The sequence below is a fragment of the Centruroides sculpturatus genome, unplaced genomic scaffold (genome assembly GCF_000671375.1).
Source record: "Centruroides sculpturatus isolate CEXI.00-Female unplaced genomic scaffold, Cexi_2.0 scaffold440, whole genome shotgun sequence".
In the NCBI taxonomy this organism is placed as follows: domain Eukaryota; kingdom Metazoa; phylum Arthropoda; class Arachnida; order Scorpiones; family Buthidae; genus Centruroides; species Centruroides sculpturatus.
Window position 1 is genome coordinate 38,186 of NW_019384633.1, and position 22,166 is coordinate 60,351.

At 29.2% G+C, this 22,166-nt stretch overlaps 3 protein-coding genes across 5 annotated transcripts; all 3 read right to left on the reverse strand.

Annotated features, from left to right (window-relative positions):
- Positions 1-1,396: 1,396 nt before the first annotated feature.
- On the reverse strand, positions 1,397-12,654 carry LOC111625816 (28S ribosomal protein S18c, mitochondrial-like). The gene is made up of 5 exons (XM_023369051.1): positions 12,517-12,654; positions 9,722-9,792; positions 9,458-9,538; positions 9,239-9,365; positions 1,397-1,523 (listed from the first exon to the last, which is right to left on the reverse strand). The coding sequence occupies exons 1-5, from the start codon at positions 12,593-12,595 to the stop codon at positions 1,432-1,434; spliced, it is 450 nt and encodes a 149-aa protein (XP_023224819.1). The 5' UTR covers positions 12,596-12,654; the 3' UTR covers positions 1,397-1,431.
- LOC111625815 (nucleolar protein 12-like) lies at positions 5,033-5,883 on the reverse strand. The gene has a single exon (XM_023369050.1). The coding sequence runs from the start codon at positions 5,872-5,874 to the stop codon at positions 5,323-5,325; it is 552 nt and encodes a 183-aa protein (XP_023224818.1). The 5' UTR covers positions 5,875-5,883; the 3' UTR covers positions 5,033-5,322.
- Positions 12,655-14,193: 1,539 nt separating the features above from the next.
- Positions 14,194-21,330, reverse strand: LOC111625814 (nucleolar protein 12-like). Of its 3 annotated transcripts, XM_023369048.1 has the most exons (3): positions 21,098-21,227; positions 20,966-21,001; positions 14,194-15,048 (listed from the first exon to the last, which is right to left on the reverse strand). In XM_023369048.1, the coding sequence occupies exon 3, from the start codon at positions 15,039-15,041 to the stop codon at positions 14,490-14,492; it is 552 nt and encodes a 183-aa protein (XP_023224816.1). In that variant the 5' UTR covers positions 15,042-15,048; positions 20,966-21,001; positions 21,098-21,227; the 3' UTR covers positions 14,194-14,489. The 3 variants fall into 3 exon arrangements, with proteins under 3 accessions (XP_023224816.1, XP_023224817.1, XP_023224815.1); XM_023369049.1 differs by lacking the exons at positions 20,966-21,001; positions 21,098-21,227 and adding an exon at positions 21,304-21,330; XM_023369047.1 differs by lacking the exon at positions 20,966-21,001 and having other exon boundaries at positions 21,098-21,266.
- Positions 21,331-22,166: the final 836 nt, after the last annotated feature.

The following is a 22,166-nucleotide window of genomic DNA, read 5'->3' on the forward strand; positions in this document are numbered from 1 at the left end:
TAATTTTCAAAATATATGTATTATTAGGCTGCAATTTGAAAAAATTGTAGACCAATAAATTCCCACTGCCATCTATGTCTCCTTAATCTTGAGAATGCTGTAGATATATGAAATTCAAAAGTAGATATGGAAACTTAGGAGCAGCAGGCCCTGATTAACTATATATGAACTTCTGATGCAAACCAGATGTATGGATTAAGTTATTTCAATTCAAAAATTTCCCCTGAAAGGAGCTGGATAGATGACAGGCATGACTCCATTGATAACAGAAAAGTATTATGTACAGGAGCAAGACACTACTGATTTGAGGTGGAGAGCATATATTTTAAATTAAATAAATTAAAAATGATTAAAAATTGCAGCCTGGAATTGTGATTATGTCACAATAAATAATTGCTCCTTTTAAAATATATTTCAACATTACATATTTTCCTATTGCTTTACATTTTTCATTTGTTTGTTTAAAAAAAAATGTATTTATAAATGAAATCTTTAACTAATTATCAAAGCTGCTTTATTATATTGTACATTATAACTAGAATTCTTTCATTTAAATTTATCACCACTATGCCCTACAAACTGTAATTATGATGATCATATAAAATTATTTAGTATTGTTTTAATATTTTCAAAATTATTATTGACATTGTTACTAATAGAATTCTAAAACAATGATCATTTGCAGATAATTTCTCTTAAAAGTATAAAGAAACTAATAAATTCAAAAGATTCTATGAAATTATTTGCATATATTTTCTTTGTTAAAGAAAACAGTATTTGAAAAACAATCAAAATTTTGCAGGAAAGAACATTTAATTCACATTTAATATGTCCACAAATACATTATATTAATAATTCAGTACATGTGCTTTTTAAAAATTCTTTTCGTTTGTTGAAAATGAAAGGAAATATTTAAGTGTAAGGATCTACTAAATGTAATTCTATACTTTCAGACTTAAAAAAAGTTATGTTTTCATATGTATGTTCTATTATATTTTATGAACTTTTCTAGATTTTAACTTTGCAGCCTTTTATATATACTGACAGGGACAAAACTAAAGGGGCAATAGGAGATTTTATTTGTAACAAAAACATTCTTTTAAAAAAAGTGATGTTAATATTTTAATATTTATGTCATTACATAAATCTTAATTTTGTTAATTTTTATATTATATTTTTTTATATTTATATTGTTTTAAGAAATCATTAAAGCAATAAAACTTTTATGTATTATTTATTTCATTATTAATAATTAATTTTTATTCATTTAACAAGATATATAGAATGTTTATATTGAAGAAATATTTCATTTCATTATTTCATTATTATTACCTATAATTTGCATTGATTTTTTTTTTAATATTTATTCTATTCTTAATTAAAAAAATACTTAATACAAACTTGACTTAAGCTTTATTTTAAACTATACACTTAATGTGGATGTGGTCTTCCTGGTTTAAATGGATCAAATAATTCTGGATCTTTAAGAAAGCGTGGTTCTTTCAAATAAAAAGGCATAAATCCTAAAATATAATAAAAAAAATTAATGCATGTACATACATAATAAAGACTTATAATTAAAAGAAAAATTATAAATTTTAATATCTAGCATCTGATCATTACTTTTATTTGGTTAACATTTTTTTGCTTTAATCTTTTTAATTCCAATTTAGATATAGAGTAGAATTTGCTTATTGTCATCACTTCATTATTTTTATTACACAATAATTACATATATTTTTCTTTTAAACTATTGGCATTGCTTCCTTTCATTCATGTTATTATGATATTAAGATTTTTAAAAAACATGAATATAAACTGTTTTTATGCTTTTTACTTTTATTTTGTTAATGTTAAAATTTCAATATACTTTTTAATCAAAATTTTACCATTGTCATAAATGGTAAAGCTATCATAGAAACTTGTAATATATTTTCTACAATAACAACAAATAAGAATTACTTGCATTTGCCTTTCAATTTCTATTCATAAATCTCTTTTTTCTGCCTTATGGCAGAAAAGGAGAAATTTATGAATTTGTTTGTAAATTATTTTTTTCTGCCTTATGGCAGAAAAAAATAATTTACAAAACAAAAATTAAAAGGCAAATGCCTCAACTATTGTGATGTGGGATCACTTTCTTTAGCATGGAAATACAATGAAGAACAGACTGAGACCAAACACACTACTATATTCTTGTTGTTTACATTTATTGTTGTTTGTATAAGTTTGTGTTAAAATTTTTTACTAATATTATTGTTAGCAGATGTCAATCTGTTCTATTTTAATGTTTACTAGTTTTTAGTTTTTCAATTTATTTCATATGTTATCAGTTCTGTGTTCTATTTGGTTCAGTTTGATTTCCTGAAGATGGTATATCAAGTAGGCTGAAAACATTAATTTTGAATAAAATGTTGCTGTTTTTAGATGAATTAATGAAAATAAAAGTTCTATTACATTATATACATACAAAATATTTATTATACAATACAGTAATACCTCAGAATACGAAATTAATCCGTTCTTAAACTGAGATCGTATCATGAAAATGTCGTGAGGTGAATCATTTTTCCCCATATGATTACATGTAAAACCAAATAATCCATTCCAACATGAAAAACACTCAAATTAAAGCTAAGTAGTACATTGAAAAGAATAACTTTACTAAGGAAAACACTGAAAATGCATTTTGTAGTTGTAAATATATAAATAACCATAATAGAATAATCAATATCAATATATATAATAAAGGTAAGTGTACAATGTGCATGATGCTAAAACTCAAAAAACGAGTCCCAGTATGATCAAGGGAGTTATATAGTGTAGTAGCTCTCTATCCCCCATCCAAGAAGAAGATTCCCATTTTTACCTGAAGGACGTGCTGTTGAAGATATAAGGGCTGGAAGTTTTGTCCTCTAGAAATTTCTAGAACAGTCCAGAACATTCGAGAGTATTCGAGAGCATTCCACAACATTCCAGAATGTTCCAGGATGTTCTGGAACGTTCGGGAACATCCCGGAACATCCCAGATCATTGTGGAATGTTCCAGAACACTCTCGAATGTTGTGGAATGTTCTGGAACATTGTGGACCATTTGAAGCCTTTTTTGTATGGGTGGAACTATCCATTGGTGAGGGTATATAAAGCAAGATCCGTCATGGGTTCGAACGTCAGTTTCTTATCAGTGACGAAGGGAAGAACCGAAAAAGAAGTGAAAATTCCAAAGTAGTGCAGCGAGTGAATAAAAACAAACAGTGAAGTGTGAGTAGTCAAAGTGATACAGTGACAATATAAATCAAAAATAAAGTGTGAAAACTGTGTAAAGTGTACTTAGTGTATTTGTTAATAAAAAGATGATTTGATTTATATTTTATACAATGCCCAAACTTAAAAGAGGAGGAGCTCTTGCCAGTTCTGAATATTACCGGGAATTTTCTTTTGAATATTAAAGTTGATATCATCAACAATATTCTTTTTAGTTGCCAAAATTGCCCTTTGAAATAGCCACTCCGTATAATAATAAGCGCAGAGCCCAAACGGTTAGGAGTTGATGGTTGAACTTTGGTATACAGTTAGGGTGCATTGTGAGAACGTACACTAAGAAGGGATTTTTCGAAATTTCCCCATGGGAGAGAGGGACAGCATTAAGGCTTCCCATGAAGAACTCTGCTTCTATTATACTATTTTAGATGCGGTTTTTTGCATTTTTTATTATGTTTTAATAGGGTATGTCACGAGAATGTACACTAAGAAGGGATTTTTCAAAATTCCCCCCACAGGGAGAGGTTGTTAACACTTCCCTGCAGGGAAGTGTTAACAATGGAAGTAATTAAGTAACAATTGAAGTGTTAAAAGAAAGTGATGTGTAAGATGGGCACAGATGCGGTTTTTTTGCATTTTTGCGAGAAATAGAACAAATTTTTAGACTTATGTAAAAATTCTCTAATTAGTCTGGAAATGGGGGACCTAATTCTTGCATTCTGTGAAAATGAGTAAGATTGGCTATAATGTAATTTTAATCTTAATCTTAAATGTTTTCGAATAGTCGAGGACCGTTATGTGTGAGTAGTGGGGATAACTTTTGGAGACGTGTGATGCACATGCTTCAGTTGATTTTTCATAAGTTAAAAGTGTACAAATAACAGAAAAAAAGTAGAAAGTGAAAAGTGAAGGGTGAAAAGTAAAAATACAAAAAAACAATGCCAAAGCATAAGAAAGAACTTTTGTGGTCTCAAATCATATCTCAAAGGCAAAAGATGGCGCGGAGAAATGAAACCACAGAAGAAAGAAAAGTAGGGGAAATACATACAAAATGACATAGGCATCATAATTCGAATTTGGCAGTCTCAAGCACGCAACTGACCACAACACCACATTATCCAAGCGGCTTTTACTAATCTGTCAAAACATGAACGCACTCCTCTCATTTGCCCGGGTGTCATGGCCGACGACAAGCGTTCATACGTTACAGTTTTTTTCCTTGCAACAAGTTTTTTGTATAGAAGGTAAATTTTTCACTATTTTATCTATTTGTGTAGCATTTATTTCGACCCTCAAGAATTTGTTGTTGCACTTAAATAACTTTTTCCATTAAAAATATCATCTTTGTATNTTTATTTCAACCCTCAAGAATTTGTTGTTGCACTTAAATAACTTTTTCCATTAAAAATATCATCTTTGTATTTATTTTATAATTTTGTTTTTTTATAACATTATATGGACAAAACAACATACATAGGTAACAGACATAATGACGTAGGACATACTCCTAATATGAAGGCAATTAAATCAAAAAATGGGCTTAAAGCTCCGCCAGAGAAAAGGAGATGAAACATTACTAAAAAGTTACTTGAAGAAGACAGTGAAAAAGAAAATTTTCCTGATAACTCTCAAGATGATGAAGAGGACTGTACATGCATTTACTGCAATGATCTTTTATCCCGATCTAAGCCTGGAGAAGACTGGTTATGGTGCTTAAATTGTTTACGTTGGGNTAATATTGTTATAGTTATTTTTATTTGTGGAAGATTGCTGCTATTGTATAAATTTAAAATTATCTAATACAGTATGAATAACTTCACTGTTTACTTTACAACAATTAAATCTTTCCCAAAAATCAAAATATTTTCTGGCATTTAATCATTTCAATAATCAACATTTGCATAAATCACCAACTCCAACATTTCAATGTCCATAAACATTAATTAATAAACTTTTTTTTATTTGAAATATGCACTTTATTACAATAAATGTCTCTTTATAATACTCGTACTTATTTAACAAAATTTAATATAAAATCTCTTGTTTCAATTTATAAAACTATTATAAATTTTTTGTTTTTTGAAGTTTACTTGATTTCACTTTTCCTTTCTTTTTGAAATTATGTTTTCTTTGAGGTTTCTTAAAATGCTTCTTTGATTTCTGCTTTTGCTGTTCCTTCTTTTTTAACTTTTTTGTCAAATCTTTTATATTTTTTATTTTCTTTACTTTATCTTCTTCACATGATTCCATATCACTGTTATGAGTAAAAGTATTCTGACCTAATCTTGTGCCATCTTGACCAACAAAATCAATTTCTTCAATAGAGGTAACGGTAACTGTATGATCATTTAATTCGTATGTAACTGGTTCAACTAAATGTTCTACTTCTGGAACAGTTCTCTGAGACAAATAAATTTCCTTTAGTAGATTTTTTCTTTCTTCTTTTAACTTTTTTTTTTCTTCCTTTTGTCTTTCCTCAAGTTCTTTTTTTGCTTTTCTCCTCCTTTCTTCTTTTCTTCTATGAAATCCTGTTAAATAATCCCGTCTTTCTTCTTCATTGAAAACAAGAACAACTTTCTTCTTTTGTTTATTCATTTTCTGTTTATGATCCATTATATATCTGAAAAAATTTTAATTCTTAATACATAAACTAATTAAACTGAAAATTATTAGCCAAATGAATAATATAAAATTATTTTTATATTAACATAATTTATACAATAAATACATCTACTTTTAGGCAAAATTATTTATGTATTGCCATCTTTTATTGCCATAACTTTTTCCTCATTTAATGACACAGCAGTGGTTACCAAACTTTTCTCCATGACACCATTTGAACATTAACAATTTTCATGACACAAACATTAAATCTATACTTAAAAGAATTTATTTTAAAAAATACATTTTCCTTCAGAAACAAAGAATATGCACTCCCTGAACAAAAATATGGAATATTTTGAAATTGTTGTGGAAAAATGCTTTTGATCCTGAGATAATCAAATTCACAAAAATATATTATTGAACTTTAATATATCTATTATATTTGCCAATTGTTAAAAGTATTTACACACTAAACAGCATAAAGATATTTGCATTAATTACAAAGTTACAGAATTTTAAACAAAGTAAAAGTTTAACAAAAGTATGGAATCATGAAAAACATTAAACAAAAGTATGAAATATTGATGTTAATATTTTGTAAGGTCACCTTTTGCTCTACACGTAATTACAATTGTAATTACTTTAAAGTATTGTAGAAATCAGTTTTTTACATAGTTCTAGATCAACCTCTGATCATAATTGTTTTAGTGTTGTCTTTAATTCTTCTATGGTTGTATCTATTTTTCAGAAACTACTTTCTTCAGAACATTCCAAACATTTTCAAAAGGTGTTAATGAGATCAATGATTAATTAAAGATATTAATGTATTAGACACAACATTAAGGAAGAGGCTAGCAAAAAAACTTACCACTAAAACTAAAGCTAAAACAAAGTCCTGTAAGAAAAAAATCAAAAGAAAGATTGTATGAAATGACCAAAAATCATAAAGATAGGACTATTAATAATTGACAATGAGTTATGTTTACAGATGAATCAAAAGTATGTATTTGATAACACAGAACTCCCACGATGGTCAGGAGTCAAGCCACCAGAAAAACCATTGGAAAAGATAACAATATACAACTATGAAAAATTTATGCATTAACCATAAACACAGGATTGCCTGTCCACAGATGAAAGTACATTTTAAACCAGTAAAAGGACTACTGACATTATGTCTTATTTTAGTTTATTACTGTGTTATGCTCTTTTATAGTGTATTTTTGCTTCATTTTTATTTGATATATTCTTTTTACTTTTATTTACTTGAGGTAGTTTTTTTGTATTATTTTTTTATTTCATTAATGGGTTGATCCTGAGGATGTTGCCAAATGCCCCAAAAATGTTTAATAAAAATTATTTCTGGTGGAATAGGCTAGAACTGTTAGCATTTATTCAAAACACCAGTTTACAAGACTTATCAAAATTAAACTAAATACAGTAGATCACCCTATAAAACTGTTTCCTATAGTTACGATTCCTATAAGACGGCGAAAAAATTGTGGCGGTATCTGTACACAACGGTAAAAAAACTCCTATAATTACGTAAAACGTCATCAGGCAGCCGAACTACTTTCCAGCCATCCGTAGCGCCACGCTACAGACGTTTAGGTGGGTAAATTGAGTTTAGTTTCGTCTGTATATATAATTATATATAAATTAGGTACTGTACATATAATTATATATTAATTATATATAAATTAGGTACTGTATANTCTAAAATGACTTAGGCAAATGTCATTAAACTGAGCAGCAATACGGCCAGTGTGAACCTTTTTGGGATGTTTCTTTTCAATAAAATCAGTCACTTTCTGATAATACCTCAAGATTTCCTTTATCGAGCAAGATCCTTCCACGACAAAGCAAACATGCAGACTGAGACTGATGAACAGAAGGAACATGTGATCATGGTGGTGGCACTGCAAACTAATGTAATGTCATATGGTGAGTTTTTGTTTGTACCGTGGAGCAAAAATATGTTCGAATTTCATGTCGCATCCTGAAAATTTTGTATCCTGAGGTACTACTGTATGTCCATGTTACTGAATTTAAAAGGGTACAAAGCAATATAATTACAAAGTGCTAAAGAGTGCTCAAATGGTCATGCAATAAAATTATGTTATTTATAATATCAAATTAAAATTGATATATGACTTTGTTACAATAAAATTTTTGAGGCCATGTAATTGTATCTTTGCACTAACATAGTATATAAACTAAGAGGATATTGAAAGACACAAGTGATCATATTTTTTAAGTTACAGTAGAGTCCTGCTAGTTCGAACTAATTGGGACCAAGCCCTGTTTAGATTAGCAGATTTTCAGATTAGCCGAATAACTGAAATAATGCAGAAGCAAGCAGTAAAACAGGTCTGGTTTATATAGATCCAACACAATCAATGACATCAGCACCCCACTCATTATTTCATCTGACTTGTACTCAATAGAGGGTGCAAACAATTAACAAAAATAAGTTTTGTAATTTTGAAGTAGCAACCTGCCTTCATTGTTTACCTTAAAATTATTTTAACTGTAAAAAATATTGTTTTTAATACACAGTCTAGGATTCCAATCAGTTGACTTATGCTACTGTGTGAGTTAGCACACTTAATTGTACATGTGCACTTAAAACTCTTCGCTCTACATTATTTTAGTTTAGTTTAGTCTGCTGCTACAATGGCCACAAAACAGAAACACACAACGTGTACGTTGAAAGATAAGCTGTACATTATGAAAAAACTGGACAAGGGTGAAAGTGCAATGAAATTAGCATCAGAGTTTAGAGTGGGCAAGGCCACAATAACTGACTGGAAAAAAACCATACATAGATCAAGCAGTTTTGTGCCTCTTCTTCAGAAAAACAGTTGAAAATCAACAAATAGCAAGGCCCTCAACATTTGGCAAGCTTGATGAAGACTTATTCACGTGGTTCACTTAGGAAAGAGAAAGGGAAACACCCCAAGTGAACCTCTTGTTAGGAAAAATTTCCTCCCTGCAAGACTAAAACATGTTCAAATTAGGCAGACATTCAGATTAGCGGTGTTTGGACTAGCAGGACTGTACTGTATATTGTAACTACATAAGTACTCAGAAAACAATTTTCTGAGTGAGTTTTTTTCAATTTCATAATTATTAATGTATAAATAAATGTCATCTCATATGGCTCTATTTTTATTTTTTATTGTTCTAATTAGAATCTCAATTTGGCTACTAATTAACAAAAAGTTAACTGCATGACTGATCATTTTCAAAAATATTCAAAAATGGAAATACTGAATACACCAATATCGTTTTCACATTATAAATAATAATGTACTCAATAATAATATGTGTGATATATTATGCTAATAATATAGAGTGAATAAATAAATACCAAATGCTTGAGCTTTCCTAATTGCATTTCTTACAATATATTGTTGCTGCTGACAAAGTCCTGTAATATGTTTATCATAAATTCGACCAGTATATGAAGAAACAAACTGGCTTAAAAGCTTGGTGTTCTAAAAATAAACCAAATTATATTCATAATAATAAATGATATATTAATAAATTAAAATAATCACAAATAAATAATAGTATTTTTGTATTTTACCTTATAATCTACTCTAATTTTATATTTACATAAAACACATTCTCTAGGCTCCTTCTTATAAGGATTTTCTATGTTTACAGGCTGCAATTCAAAAAAGAAAATATTAACTTTACACATACATTTCCCTAATCCTTATAATTAACATTAAAATGTGTGATAAGGGACAACTAAAATTTCATATTTAAATCAAAATTTCATCTCCGATTTTATATGTTATTTATCTATAAATAATATAATTAATATTTGAGTAAAAGACATTTTTACCATGTCATCTTCAGCAGCTGTTTCAGCTTCTTGAAGAGAAGTCACAGTTTGATGAAAACTTCTTCCAGAAACTATCAGAAAAGAAATAGTCATCTCTATGAATAAATTTATAAATTTTTAATTTATGTAATGTTTATCAATTATAGCATTTTATTCACTTGTAATATTAATATGAAGATAGCAATGTATTTTATTATTCATTATTATCATGCTATTAAGTAAACTACAGTATTGTACACCCGAGTTGCAGAAAATTAAATATACACTTTAAGCAAAGAAATATAAATAACACCATAATATATTGTACTGTCACACTCTTATGAGAAAATTTTATTGGAAAAGACACAAAAATAACAAGAACATTACAAGAAACAACTGGACATTTTGACCCACAAAAGTATTCATACACAATTATAACAGAAAATACAGTGTGTCCGAGAAAGATCTTTATCATTCGAAACATTAATAACAAAAATACTAACAGGTGAAAGGAAATACAGTTTACTGCAAAAGAATGAAGAAATCTAAGAGTTTTTTACAGTATCTTCAATGTAGCTGTACAAGCTCCATTAGTAGCACGAGTTATGTCTGTACTCGATTTCTCTCCAAGTGTTTTTTAACATTTGCAGTGTAACAGTGAGGATTGCTAATTGTATCATTTCCTTTAAAGCGGATATATCAGAAACAGGTGTTTGATAAACATGTGTTTAACATAACCCCAAAAAAAGAAATCCAGTGGAGTTATGTCGGGTGATCCCGACACAACTAGCAAGCAACTAGTGCCATCTACCTCAGGCAATTGATACCAGAAAAAACTCTTAGATTTCTTCATTCTTTTGCAGCAAACTGCATTTCATTTCACCTGTTAGTTTTTTTGTTATTAATGTTTAGAATGATAACAAAACTGCACATTAATATTTTGTTAGTAACTATTTAGAATCTATAATTGCACTCAAACATTATTGCACACTCATACTGAAAACAAGCACTGATCCTCTACTGTGTTTCACTTTTGTATGTTTTTTTTTATTTAGCTCCAATTTGGTTTACAGAATACTAGACACTCATCAAACTGGAACACATTCAACTTACTTTCATCAGTGAATACAACTTTATTCCAGAAGATCTGGGGAAGAGTTGTGATCACAGAACCCAGAGACTTAGCTCTATCACATGACTGGAAACTGCTACATCACTTTTATGTAGTCATTTGAAAAACAAAAACTCATGCATTACAAAGGAGTTAGTGGAATTGAAGGAAATTTTGTGTGTGTGTATGATTGTAATGTAAACAATTATAAGTAAATGATTATAATATCAGAGCAAAATAATTGTTTATTGTAACTGGAAACTGCTGCATCATGTATTGAATGAACACAAGAGAAAGTTCTAGTACCCTATTGGGCTACCTCCACACTACATAATGCAATACAAGCATACATATGCTGTATGGTATCCTGTGGCATATCTATCCACAGTTGTGGTAACTGGACTTCAAGATCATCCAAAGTGGTAGGATGTTGCTGCATTGAATGTATAATAGAGGAATTGAAAAACAAAACTTAACATTAATGCATAAAGCACAGTGTTAAGACCTTTACAGCCCTGTGCCTATCTATTAACCTCCAACCAAGTTTCTGCATGCAGAGATTTTTTCTTACAGAGGCATCAAGAATCTGAACTGCATAAACATATCCTTGAGCTAGCCCTTTGTGTTATTTGTCATTCTTCCAATACTATTACAATACATACATTCAATGCAAAGAAGTATCTATGGGCAGCCTGTTATCAGAGGATCTTAGTGAGATGGTAATTAGATTATTAGAAAAGACGATTTTACCAGTTTTCCTACCAAATATAGACATGCACAGACAGTATGTCAATGATATTATCATTATGTGAAAAGAAAAACCTGATATTAATAACTTCATTACATAAATTAACAACAACCTCATGTTTTTTTATGCAGCGCTCGAGAAGCGCTTTACAGCGAACACACTGAAACTGGTTTCTAATTGGCCAATACTGCTTGTGACGTCATTTCGCTACACTCTCGCTGCATAAAAAAACGCGGGGCAACCATATGGTCTCAATGTAGAGTTAGATCAAGCCAACAATACAAGTGTACATTTTCTAGATCTAACGATAAACATCGAAAATAACCGTGTACACACCAATGTTTATTACAAACCAATATACATACCATTATTTATACCAGCAAACTCCAATGAACCATAGATATATAAAATAGTGGCATTCAGAGCCCTCACTAAAAGGGCCTTTATACATTGTACGGACTACACAGATACAATCAAACAACTCAAACACCTGGAGCAGGTAGCTATTACTCACGGATATCAAAAGAACCTGATTTGGAATATAACCTAGGCCCTTTCTAACTACATACACCCCATGAATGCTAATAATACGTAATACCCGTAAGTACACATATCACATGAACACACGCCATATCATTCTAGATTACCATCACAATATATAAAGAAATAGCAAAACATGGGAATATACAATTAACATTCAGATGCAACTGTATCTTTAACATCCTTAAAAACGGGAAGGATAGTAACTTGCTCAGAATTCCAGGGGTTTACAAGATCGCCTTGAGAGACGGTAGATTTTGCAATGTGGAATATATAGGCTCAACTTTATGCTCACTCAAAGTTAGAATTGCAGAGCACAAATATCATCTTACAAATGTATGTTAATTAAAAAAATATAACTTTATAAATAAATATTAAAAACACTATAAATTGAAATTCATTTTCAACATCTCTTACCATTATTTGGTATTATAAATAATCGTGGTTTATAATTTAAGTTATAATAATACTGAGTTATTTGTCTTAAATGTTTCATAATTTATATCAAGCATGCCTTTCACGCATTCCTTAGTGCTTTATAACTAGCCGCTAGAGGCGCCCAAGGTAACTTTTGCAAGGATTTTGTTATAGAAATACAAAAATAAAATAAATAACAATAATAATTGTTTCTAAATTTTCTGTTATTTTTTAGAAATAAAAACTATTTTTTAATAATATTTATTTCAAACTTTTGTATCATTTGATATTTTTTTAAAATTCTTTCTGTCCTGTGGACACTAAGAGGGCCTCTTTTTGCAAGTCCATTATGGATTAGGCCAGGCCCACAATGGGGCAGCCGGGTAGTGAGGGACTGGGCCCGACATATCCGATCGGACCATCCCCGAAAAATTCCTGGGATTATTTGACCCGTCCGGATTCGATCCTGGGTCCCCCAGAGCAGTAGGCTGCCACTTTGACCGCTCGGCCTAAGGCTACGGTTACTGTGGATGCGAATTCTGAAGAGTTCTGAAGAGTTCGTGAGAACAAACAAATACCTGTTTTCCAATGAGTGTGTTTACTTCGGCAGCGAAGGGCATGTCAGAACACGCACGATGTAGTCAGAACCATTCGAGCGTTCAAACGAGTTTGATTTTTTCGTGCGTTCTGACATTGAATTTCGAGTGTTTTGTTTTTTTCAACGTGGATATTGATTAGTCTTGTGTTCGAGAATAGGTATTTGTGGGACATGAAAGACAAAAACTATCACAACAGAGAAATCTCTCATTCTGAAATACTCGAAAAACTTTTTAGGGTTGTTCCACAAATCTTGATATAACATTTGGAATTCTCCTTATCGTCTCTTGTAGAAAATAAGTGGTTAACATGCACTGTTTTCCCACCACCTATCAACAATAACTTAATCAACGGACTTCTAAGAAAATAAAATTCATCAAGTTCGTCCATTTTACTGGGAGGCAGAAACGTACTATCAGAAAATGCGCAGTGTACCCACCTTGTTCTGACGAGGATTTCGGACATAATCGTCAGAACAAGATTTTGTCAGAATTCGCATCCACAGTAACTGTAGCCTAATGCACATATGAATCATTTAGTCCCGCTGTTTCCACTCATATTGTGTATTCTGGAAGCTCATTGATTTTTTAATTTTAATTAAATATATATTTACTTTTATAAATCCCGGCCACTAACTGCATAATAAGTTTGCCTTGTTTTTATAGGTTTTGATTAAACGTTTCTAAACGTTAGAATCTGTTATAACTAAACGTAAACAGAAAATCCAATACAATCCCTCAAAACAAAATCATTCATGTTGGACTGAGTTTAAACTGGGAAAAAATTTTGAATTTTTAATTTTAATATGGTATCAGCAAATTTTGAAAAATACACACAATATAATTTCTTATTTACATTTACTCTTTTATATTCTTAAATTTTTAAAGAAAATTTTGCTCAGTTAATATTTTAATAAGGTCAATAATTATATTAATACTTATGCTTAAATTTTTATTTCTACTGTGAAGTTCTCTTCCACAATTCTGTACTCAGTTGAATATTAAAAAATATCTAATTTATGCATAATATTCTTTATAATATAAAGTCATAATATTGTTATAGTTATTTTTATTTGTGGAAGATTGCTGCTATTGTATAAATTTAAAATTATCTAATACAGTATGAATAACTTCACTGTTTACTTTACAACAATTAAATCTTTCCCAAAAATCAAAATATTTTCTGGCATTTAATCATTTCAATAATCAACATTTGCATAAATCACCAACTCCAACATTTCAATGTCCATAAACATTAATTAATAAACTTTTTTTTATTTGAAATATGCACTTTATTACAATAAATGTCTCTTTATAATACTCGTACTTATTTAACAAAATTTAATATAAAATCTCTTGTTTCAATTTATAAAACTATTATAAATTTTTTGTTTTTTGAAGTTTACTTGATTTCACTTTTCCTTTCTTTTTGAAATTATGTTTTCTTTGAGGTTTCTTAAAATGCTTCTTTGATTTCTGCTTTTGCTGTTCCTTCTTTTTTAACTTTTTTGTCAAATCTTTTATATTTTTTATTTTCTTTACTTTATCTTCTTCACATGATTCCATATCACTGTTATGAGTAAAAGTATTCTGACCTAATCTTGTGCCATCTTGACCAACAAAATCAATTTCTTCAATAGAGGTAACGGTAACTGTATGATCATTTAATTCGTATGTAACTGGTTCAACTAAATGTTCTACTTCTGGAACAGTTCTCTGAGACAAATAAATTTCCTTTAGTAGATTTTTTCTTTCTTCTTTTAACTTTTTTTTTTCTTCCTTTTGTCTTTCCTCAAGTTCTTTTTTTGCTTTTCTCCTCCTTTCTTCTTTTCTTCTATGAAATCCTGTTAAATAATCCCGTCTTTCTTCTTCATTGAAAACAAGAACAACTTTCTTCTTTTGTTTATTCATTTTCTGTTTATGATCCATTATATATCTGAAAAAATTTTAATTCTTAATACATAAACTAATTAAACTGAAAATTATTAGCCAAATGAATAATATAAAATTATTTTTATATTAACATAATTTATACAATAAATACATCTACTTTTAGGCAAAATTATTTATGTATTGCCATCTTTTATTGCCATAACTTTTTCCTCATTTAATGACACAGCAGTGGTTACCAAACTTTTCTCCATGACACCATTTGAACATTAACAATTTTCATGACACAAACATTAAATCTATACTTAAAAGAATTTATTTTAAAAAATACATTTTCCTTCAGAAACAAAGAATATGCACTCCCTGAACAAAAATATGGAATATTTTGAAATTGTTGTGGAAAAATGCTTTTGATCCTGAGATAATCAAATTCACAAAAATATATTATTGAACTTTAATATATCTATTATATTTGCCAATTGTTAAAAGTATTTACACACTAAACAGCATAAAGATATTTGCATTAATTACAAAGTTACAGAATTTTAAACAAAGTAAAAGTTTAACAAAAGTATGGAATCATGAAAAACATTAAACAAAAGTATGAAATATTGATGTTAATATTTTGTAAGGTCACCTTTTGCTCTACACGTAATTACAATTGTAATTACTTTAAAGTATTGTAGAAATCAGTTTTTTACATAGTTCTAGATCAACCTCTGATCATAATTGTTTTAGTGTTGTCTTTAATTCTTCTATGGTTGTATCTATTTTTCAGAAACTACTTTCTTCAGAACATTCCAAACATTTTCAAAAGGTGTTAATGAGATCAATGATTAATTAAAGATATTAATGTATTAGACACAACATTAAGGAAGAGGCTAGCAAAAAAACTTACCACTAAAACTAAAGCTAAAACAAAGTCCTGTAAGAAAAAAATCAAAAGAAAGATTGTATGAAATGACCAAAAATCATAAAGATAGGACTATTAATAATTGACAATGAGTTATGTTTACAGATGAATCAAAAGTATGTATTTGATAACACAGAACTCCCACGATGGTCAGGAGTCAAGCCACCAGAAAAACCATTGGAAAAGATAACAATATACAACTATGAAAAATTTATGCATTAACCATAAACACAGGATTGCCTGTCCACAGATGAAAGTACATTTTAAACCAGTAAAAGGACTACTGACATTATGTCTTATTTTAGTTTATTACTGTGTTATGCTCTTTTATAGTGTATTTTTGCTTCATTTTTATTTGATATATTCTTTTTACTTTTATTTACTTGAGGTAGTTTTTTTGTATTATTTTTTTATTTCATTAATGGGTTGATCCTGAGGATGTTGCCAAATGCCCCAAAAATGTTTAATAAAAATTATTTCTGGTGGAATAGGCTAGAACTGTTAGCATTTATTCAAAACACCAGTTTACAAGACTTATCAAAATTAAACTAAATACAGTAGATCACCCTATAAAACTGTTTCCTATAGTTACGATTCCTATAAGACGGCGAAAAAATTGTGGCGGTATCTGTACACAACGGTAAAAAAACTCCTATAATTACGTAAAACGTCATCAGGCAGCCGAACTACTTTCCAGCCATCCGTAGCGCCACGCTACAGACGTTTAGGTGGGTAAATTGAGTTTAGTTTCGTCTGTATATATAATTATATATAAATTAGGTACTATATATATAATTATATATTAACTTAATTTATTGTAACTTTATTATAATTATATATATATTTTTCGCCGTCTAGTGGCGCTACGGAGAGTTTAGGCTAGCTATCGTCTGTACAGTATGTAAATTAGGTACCGTAAGTCTAATATAGCACTATAATTTTATACGTTTCTTGTGAAAGAAACATTTCTTATTCAACAGCCATAAAAATTATTTATATTAATGATGTCTCCAAAGGTCAACAAAGTTTTTGCAGAAAAATAATATCAGAAATCGCAGCCGCCGTTTGATGCACTGTTCCGCGACAAAAACAAGCTTTAGCAACGGGCGTAGTCGAATGGTGCACACTCGGTAAGTAAGCCTACAATTTTTTGTTTATAACGTAGTTTATACGGATTATTTCCAAAAAAATATACGTATTTTGGAAATGTTGAGTCAAATTAGTCTAGAATCGATTAATTTTATGGAAGAAAACCTTTCAAACTGCCGTAGTACGTAAACTGTGATTCCTACAAAATTGATTCATAAAGAACGGAACGTATCTACCGTCTTATAGCGGGATCTACTGTATGTAATCTCATTTAATATACTGAACACTCAGTAAATCTAGTATTATATAGTTGGCCTGACTGCTTAGATCAAGGCTTCTTAAACTATGGGTCGCGACCCCATTTGGGGTCACTTAGCAAAATCTTGGGGTTGCGAGATTTCAATGCAAAATATTGAAAATAATTTGTGAGAGTTTGAAAATGGCACACATTGTGTCATAGGTTTTGTGAGTTGTGCTTTGTGTCACTTCTGGTGCAGCGAGACAATGATTCAGCAACACTATAGTGTGAACTAGAGTAGTGTTGTTGCTTTTCAGTGTATTCAGTTGTCTCTGTTCCATTGTAACACAAGAGTGAACTGTGGTAGTACACCATTAATGTTTTTGCAAATTTGTATATATCTTTATTTTATATTTTTTGGGTCACGAAAAAAATCACAATCATAAATGGGGTTGTGAATAAAAAAAGTTTAAGAAGCCCTGGCTTAGATGATATTAATTTCTTTGCTACCCACAAAAATGTACACTGTTCACCCTGCTTCAAAGAATGAACTGTGATGATGTCGTGAATTCATCATTGATAAAATGTTTATCAGATATTAAATGTAAAGCACATGAAACAGTTACAGATATAGAAACAAATTAAGATTCACTGACTGATGCAGTAGAAATAATATATACTGATGTTTCAGAATGTTACAAAATGAATGAATTAATTTGTAATCATGTTGGAATTCTGGAATTGTATTTAAATCAATTTTACAAACTGATTAAGATGGTCTAAAAAAGCACAACACTTGACACTTGTGTAAGCTTGTGTATATCATTTGGCAATTACACTGTAAAACTGAGAAACATCTTTGATGATTTAGAAATAAAAGCAAAAGATAGGCTGATAGATGTTTACAAATGTGCAAAAGAGGTAAGTGAAGGCCTAAGAACATTAATGGTGGAATTACAACAGAAGCTAATAATTTGCTATTGCCAAGAGAAAAATTTTGTACAGAAAGTTTTCTTCCAATCTTGGACTTTTTAGAGGTTTTATAAGTCAAAGAGGATAGATTTACAAAGGCATCATAAAACTATTATTCTTGTTAGATTTACAGGTCAGAAAGATCAAAGTATGCTGATGCTAACTTATCCTGAAGATGTTAGCATTAATTTAATTGAAGAACTAATGCATATTTATGCATATGTAAGAAAAATTATTCTCACACAAACACATTTGACCTTGAAGAGCTGTATCAAATAATCCTGAAAGATACTATGAAATTCCTTTGCATTCCACAATGCAACAAGAACTTTCAGATTATGCCATTCTATGCATTGAAAAAGAAAATGTCAATTATTATTAATGATTTTGCATATTAAAAATCAAAAATAAAATTTAAAAATTAGTAATAGCTGATAAAACTTGCTTAGTATAAAATTAAAATAATCTTTTCAATTTCAAGTTAAATTTTATTTCTAAAAATCTAACTTGGCAGAGTGTGGGACTTCAACCACTATAAATCAAACCATATAAAAAGTTACATTTTTGCTTTTGTGACATAAATCAAAAATATAATGTGAATTTGATATATTTCATATTATATTTTTAGAGGGAAAAAACATTATTTTATATAATAAAAAGGTATATAATGGACCATAATAGCTTCTATATGAATTAGGTATACTTCAGAAATATCTGAAAAAATATTCTTTAAATTATATTTTATTTAAAATTAATAAAATTTAAAAACTATTCAATGGGGCAAAAAATTCCAATTTAAAAAATTAATTAAAAAAATACCAAGAAATCCTCAGCCTGTTCTGACAGTAGAGATTATTCACACCTCTAATGTCAGAACAAGCTGAGGAGTTTTCCTCATATTTTTTAAATAATTTTTATAATCTAATATCCTTAATGTTTATGGTTATTTTTTTTTTTGCCCAAGTAATGCCGGGCTCTTCTGCTAGTTTATTTATAAAAATAAATATTTAACTATATTCAAATAAGAAATATTAAGATAATTTTTGATGACTTAGAATTATTTAATGTAAATTTATAACTATCAATGTTAACCTTTCAGCAGTAGGTGCTATCCTACTGCTGAAAGGTTAACATTGATGGAGAATAAATATCAATGGAGAATAAATGTGGGAAATTTTTTAAGTTTTTCCATATGTTTTTTTCTCATTACTGTTTCGGAAAAAGATTTTGTAAATAGTTACGACTAGTAAAGAAAGGTCTTTTTTTATTTTTACATAATTCCTTTTTTATGTGAATTTTTTTTTTGCAGTAGTTTTTGGATAGTTTTTGGCAATATCCACAAAAGAATTTTGCAGATATATCCATCCCTCACCACTGTCACACAATCGCCATTGACAGATACATCCATTGGTCACTGCTGAGTGGTTAATCTTTAAAAAAGAAGTCTGTTTTCATAATTTTGTCCATTTATCATATTAATTATTACCTTTATCAAATGAGCAAATATCTTAAATTATGAAAAATATTACTGTTAGTACTTCTAATATTGTTGTCACATCTCATTGTCTTGGTGACTAAATAAAATTGAATGATTATTCTGCTAACCAAATCCACACCCAACACAAAGAATTACTAAAATCATCACTGAACACCTTTGGTTGCTGGGACATTTATTTAATTATACACTAATATTTTCAGCCTAATCTTCAGATGACTGATTTTGGTATATCAGTTACAAACTGCTCAAAATAAAATACAATAAATATAGAATATTCAAACGTAAATTTTTTACATATTTGAATATAAATATGTAAAAAATAATTCCAATAATTCCAACATAAAGAAAATTAAAATTAACATGAAAATTTAAAATTCTAACAGAAAAATAAAGTAAAATAAAATAAATATAAAATTAGGATTATGTGGATAAGGAATGCTGAAATTCTTTTTCTTTTCTCTGTAAGCCTTACACATATATCTAAGAATTTCAATATGGCACTTCTAATATCCACAGGTTTCTAATGATGACAATCATGATGATAATAGATTAAACGAATAAAGTCATTGTCATTGGAAACCTTCAGATGTTAAAGTGCTGAAACTGAAAATTGCAAAGATGTTAAAGTACTGAAATTATAGGACTTACATCTAAGGCTACAGAGAAAAGGAAGATAGATAAACAATACACAAAAATATATCTTAGTAAATATGGTAACTAGGAGTTTCTATAAAAAAGCTTCTTTTTTACAATGAACTTCCATGCTGATGGTAAACTGTCCACATATCTTGCATTAATACATTATAAGTAAATAAATGTCTCAGCAGCCAAAGACATTTAGTAATGATTTATTCTGCTTTTAATATAACTGAAAAACTTCAAAAATATTTACAGTGTTCTGTTATTACAAAGTATATTCTGTCTGTAAAAGTTAGTTTTAGGTAATTTGTTTAGGGCAGGGATCTCAAACTTAAAGAATCAGTCAAATAGATATATATTAGATGCAAGCCATTATTATTTGGGAAACCAAACCATACTGTAATTAAAAAAAGGCTATAACAAAGGCTCTTTTGTTGCCAGGCCTATATGACTTATGTAAACAGTTATATGTTTGAACGTTTTTGTTTTAATCCCCGCAAGATGCTAGAAACATTGATTTTTAGAAATCAAGGCTGCATGCTGGATATGAAGCTTTAACGAACAGACAGTTTGCAAACCCTGGATTACGAGTAATGTGCATATATACAAATTACCTGAAAGTCACTTCTACACATCGTGTTCACACAAATCTATATCAAAAGAAAAATGATTAATTTCGTTAAATATATAATAGTTTCCCAATTAAAAGAAAAGACTAAGAACAAAATTAATAATGAAAAAATTACGTTTTAGCATTAAAACTAACGTGACAAATCATGTTATAATCATTGAATTAATTTCTGCACACTGACAGTGTTTTTACAGAAATAAAATATATCATGTGCATATTTTTTGCAAGATTATCTATTTTTCTAATATATAATTTTAGATTTATTAAATTGATTATATAAAAGGAACTAAATTTCCTAATAATATACACAAATATACACACCACGTGGTAGAAACGAAACGATAGAAACGCCCTCTACAAATAATGCAATATGAAATATTAAAATATTTTCATCTTTAAAATCAACAATGTCAAGCTTAAAATTAATAATTTAGTATAATATTGGCACAGTTAATCTATTCTTAATTTTTATTTCTCTGAACTGAATATATAAGCACTGATTGTAATTTCCATATTAGAGAAGAAAAAGAAAGAAAGAAAGACAGTGAGAAAATGACGTTTCTAAATGGACCGTTGAGTTGTCCATTGAAACCCGTGATGTCAGCGTTGGTTCACCGTTGAGCTCAAGGGTCTCAACGACCTGTTGAATATTCAACAAACTAACTTGGCACTTCCGTAAAAAAAGTAAATTTCGCTTATAGAAACTATCTATTCACTCTTGCTGTAGACGCTGTAATAGCGGACAGATTAATGAACGATCTGTAAATGATAAAACATATGATTGAACGATTATGTTGAATAATTTGGCCAATATTAAAATATTAAGCTTTTTTCAGAAACAAATTACTTCCATGAATTCGTCCAAATTTCATTACGAACAATATTTGGCCCTCTTTGCATCTTCCTAATGATATAAATATTCAAGAAATTCAGATCATTGAAAAAACACCAAGTATAGAAAAAATTATATGGATAAGAGTTCTTTATTTTAACTCTTCTCGCCCTTTGGATACTAAGANTGCACAGACAGTATGTCAATGATATTATCATTATGTGAAAAGAAAAACCTGATATTAATAACTTCATTACATAAATTAACAACAACCTCACGTTTTTTTATGCAGCGCTCGAGAAGCGCTTTACAGCGAACACACTGAAACTGGTTTCTAATTGGCCAATACTGC

What these genes read in the sequence shown, in the direction of transcription:
- LOC111625815 (XM_023369050.1), bottom strand. Translation starts at nt 5,874, where the DNA reads ATGGATCATAAACAGAAAATGAATAAACAAAAGAAGAAAGTTGTTCTT.
- LOC111625816 (XM_023369051.1), bottom strand. Translation starts at nt 12,595, where the DNA reads ATGAAACATTTAAGACAAATAACTCAGTATTATTATAACTTAAATTAT. An exon ending in CAGCTGCTGAAGATGACATG is followed by an intron (nt 9,539 to 9,721) that starts GTAAAAATGTCT and finishes TTTGAATTGCAG; the next exon opens with CCTGTAAACATAGAAAATCC. An exon ending in AAATTAGAGTAGATTATAAG is followed by an intron (nt 9,366 to 9,457) that starts GTAAAATACAAA and finishes GTTTATTTTTAG; the next exon opens with AACACCAAGCTTTTAAGCCA.
- LOC111625814 (XM_023369047.1), bottom strand. Translation starts at nt 21,129, where the DNA reads ATGATTTGTCACGTTAGTTTTAATGCTAAAAC. An exon ending in GTTAGTTTTAATGCTAAAAC is followed by an intron (nt 15,049 to 21,097) that starts GTAATTTTTTCA and finishes AAATTTTTTCAG; the next exon opens with ATATATAATGGATCATAAAC.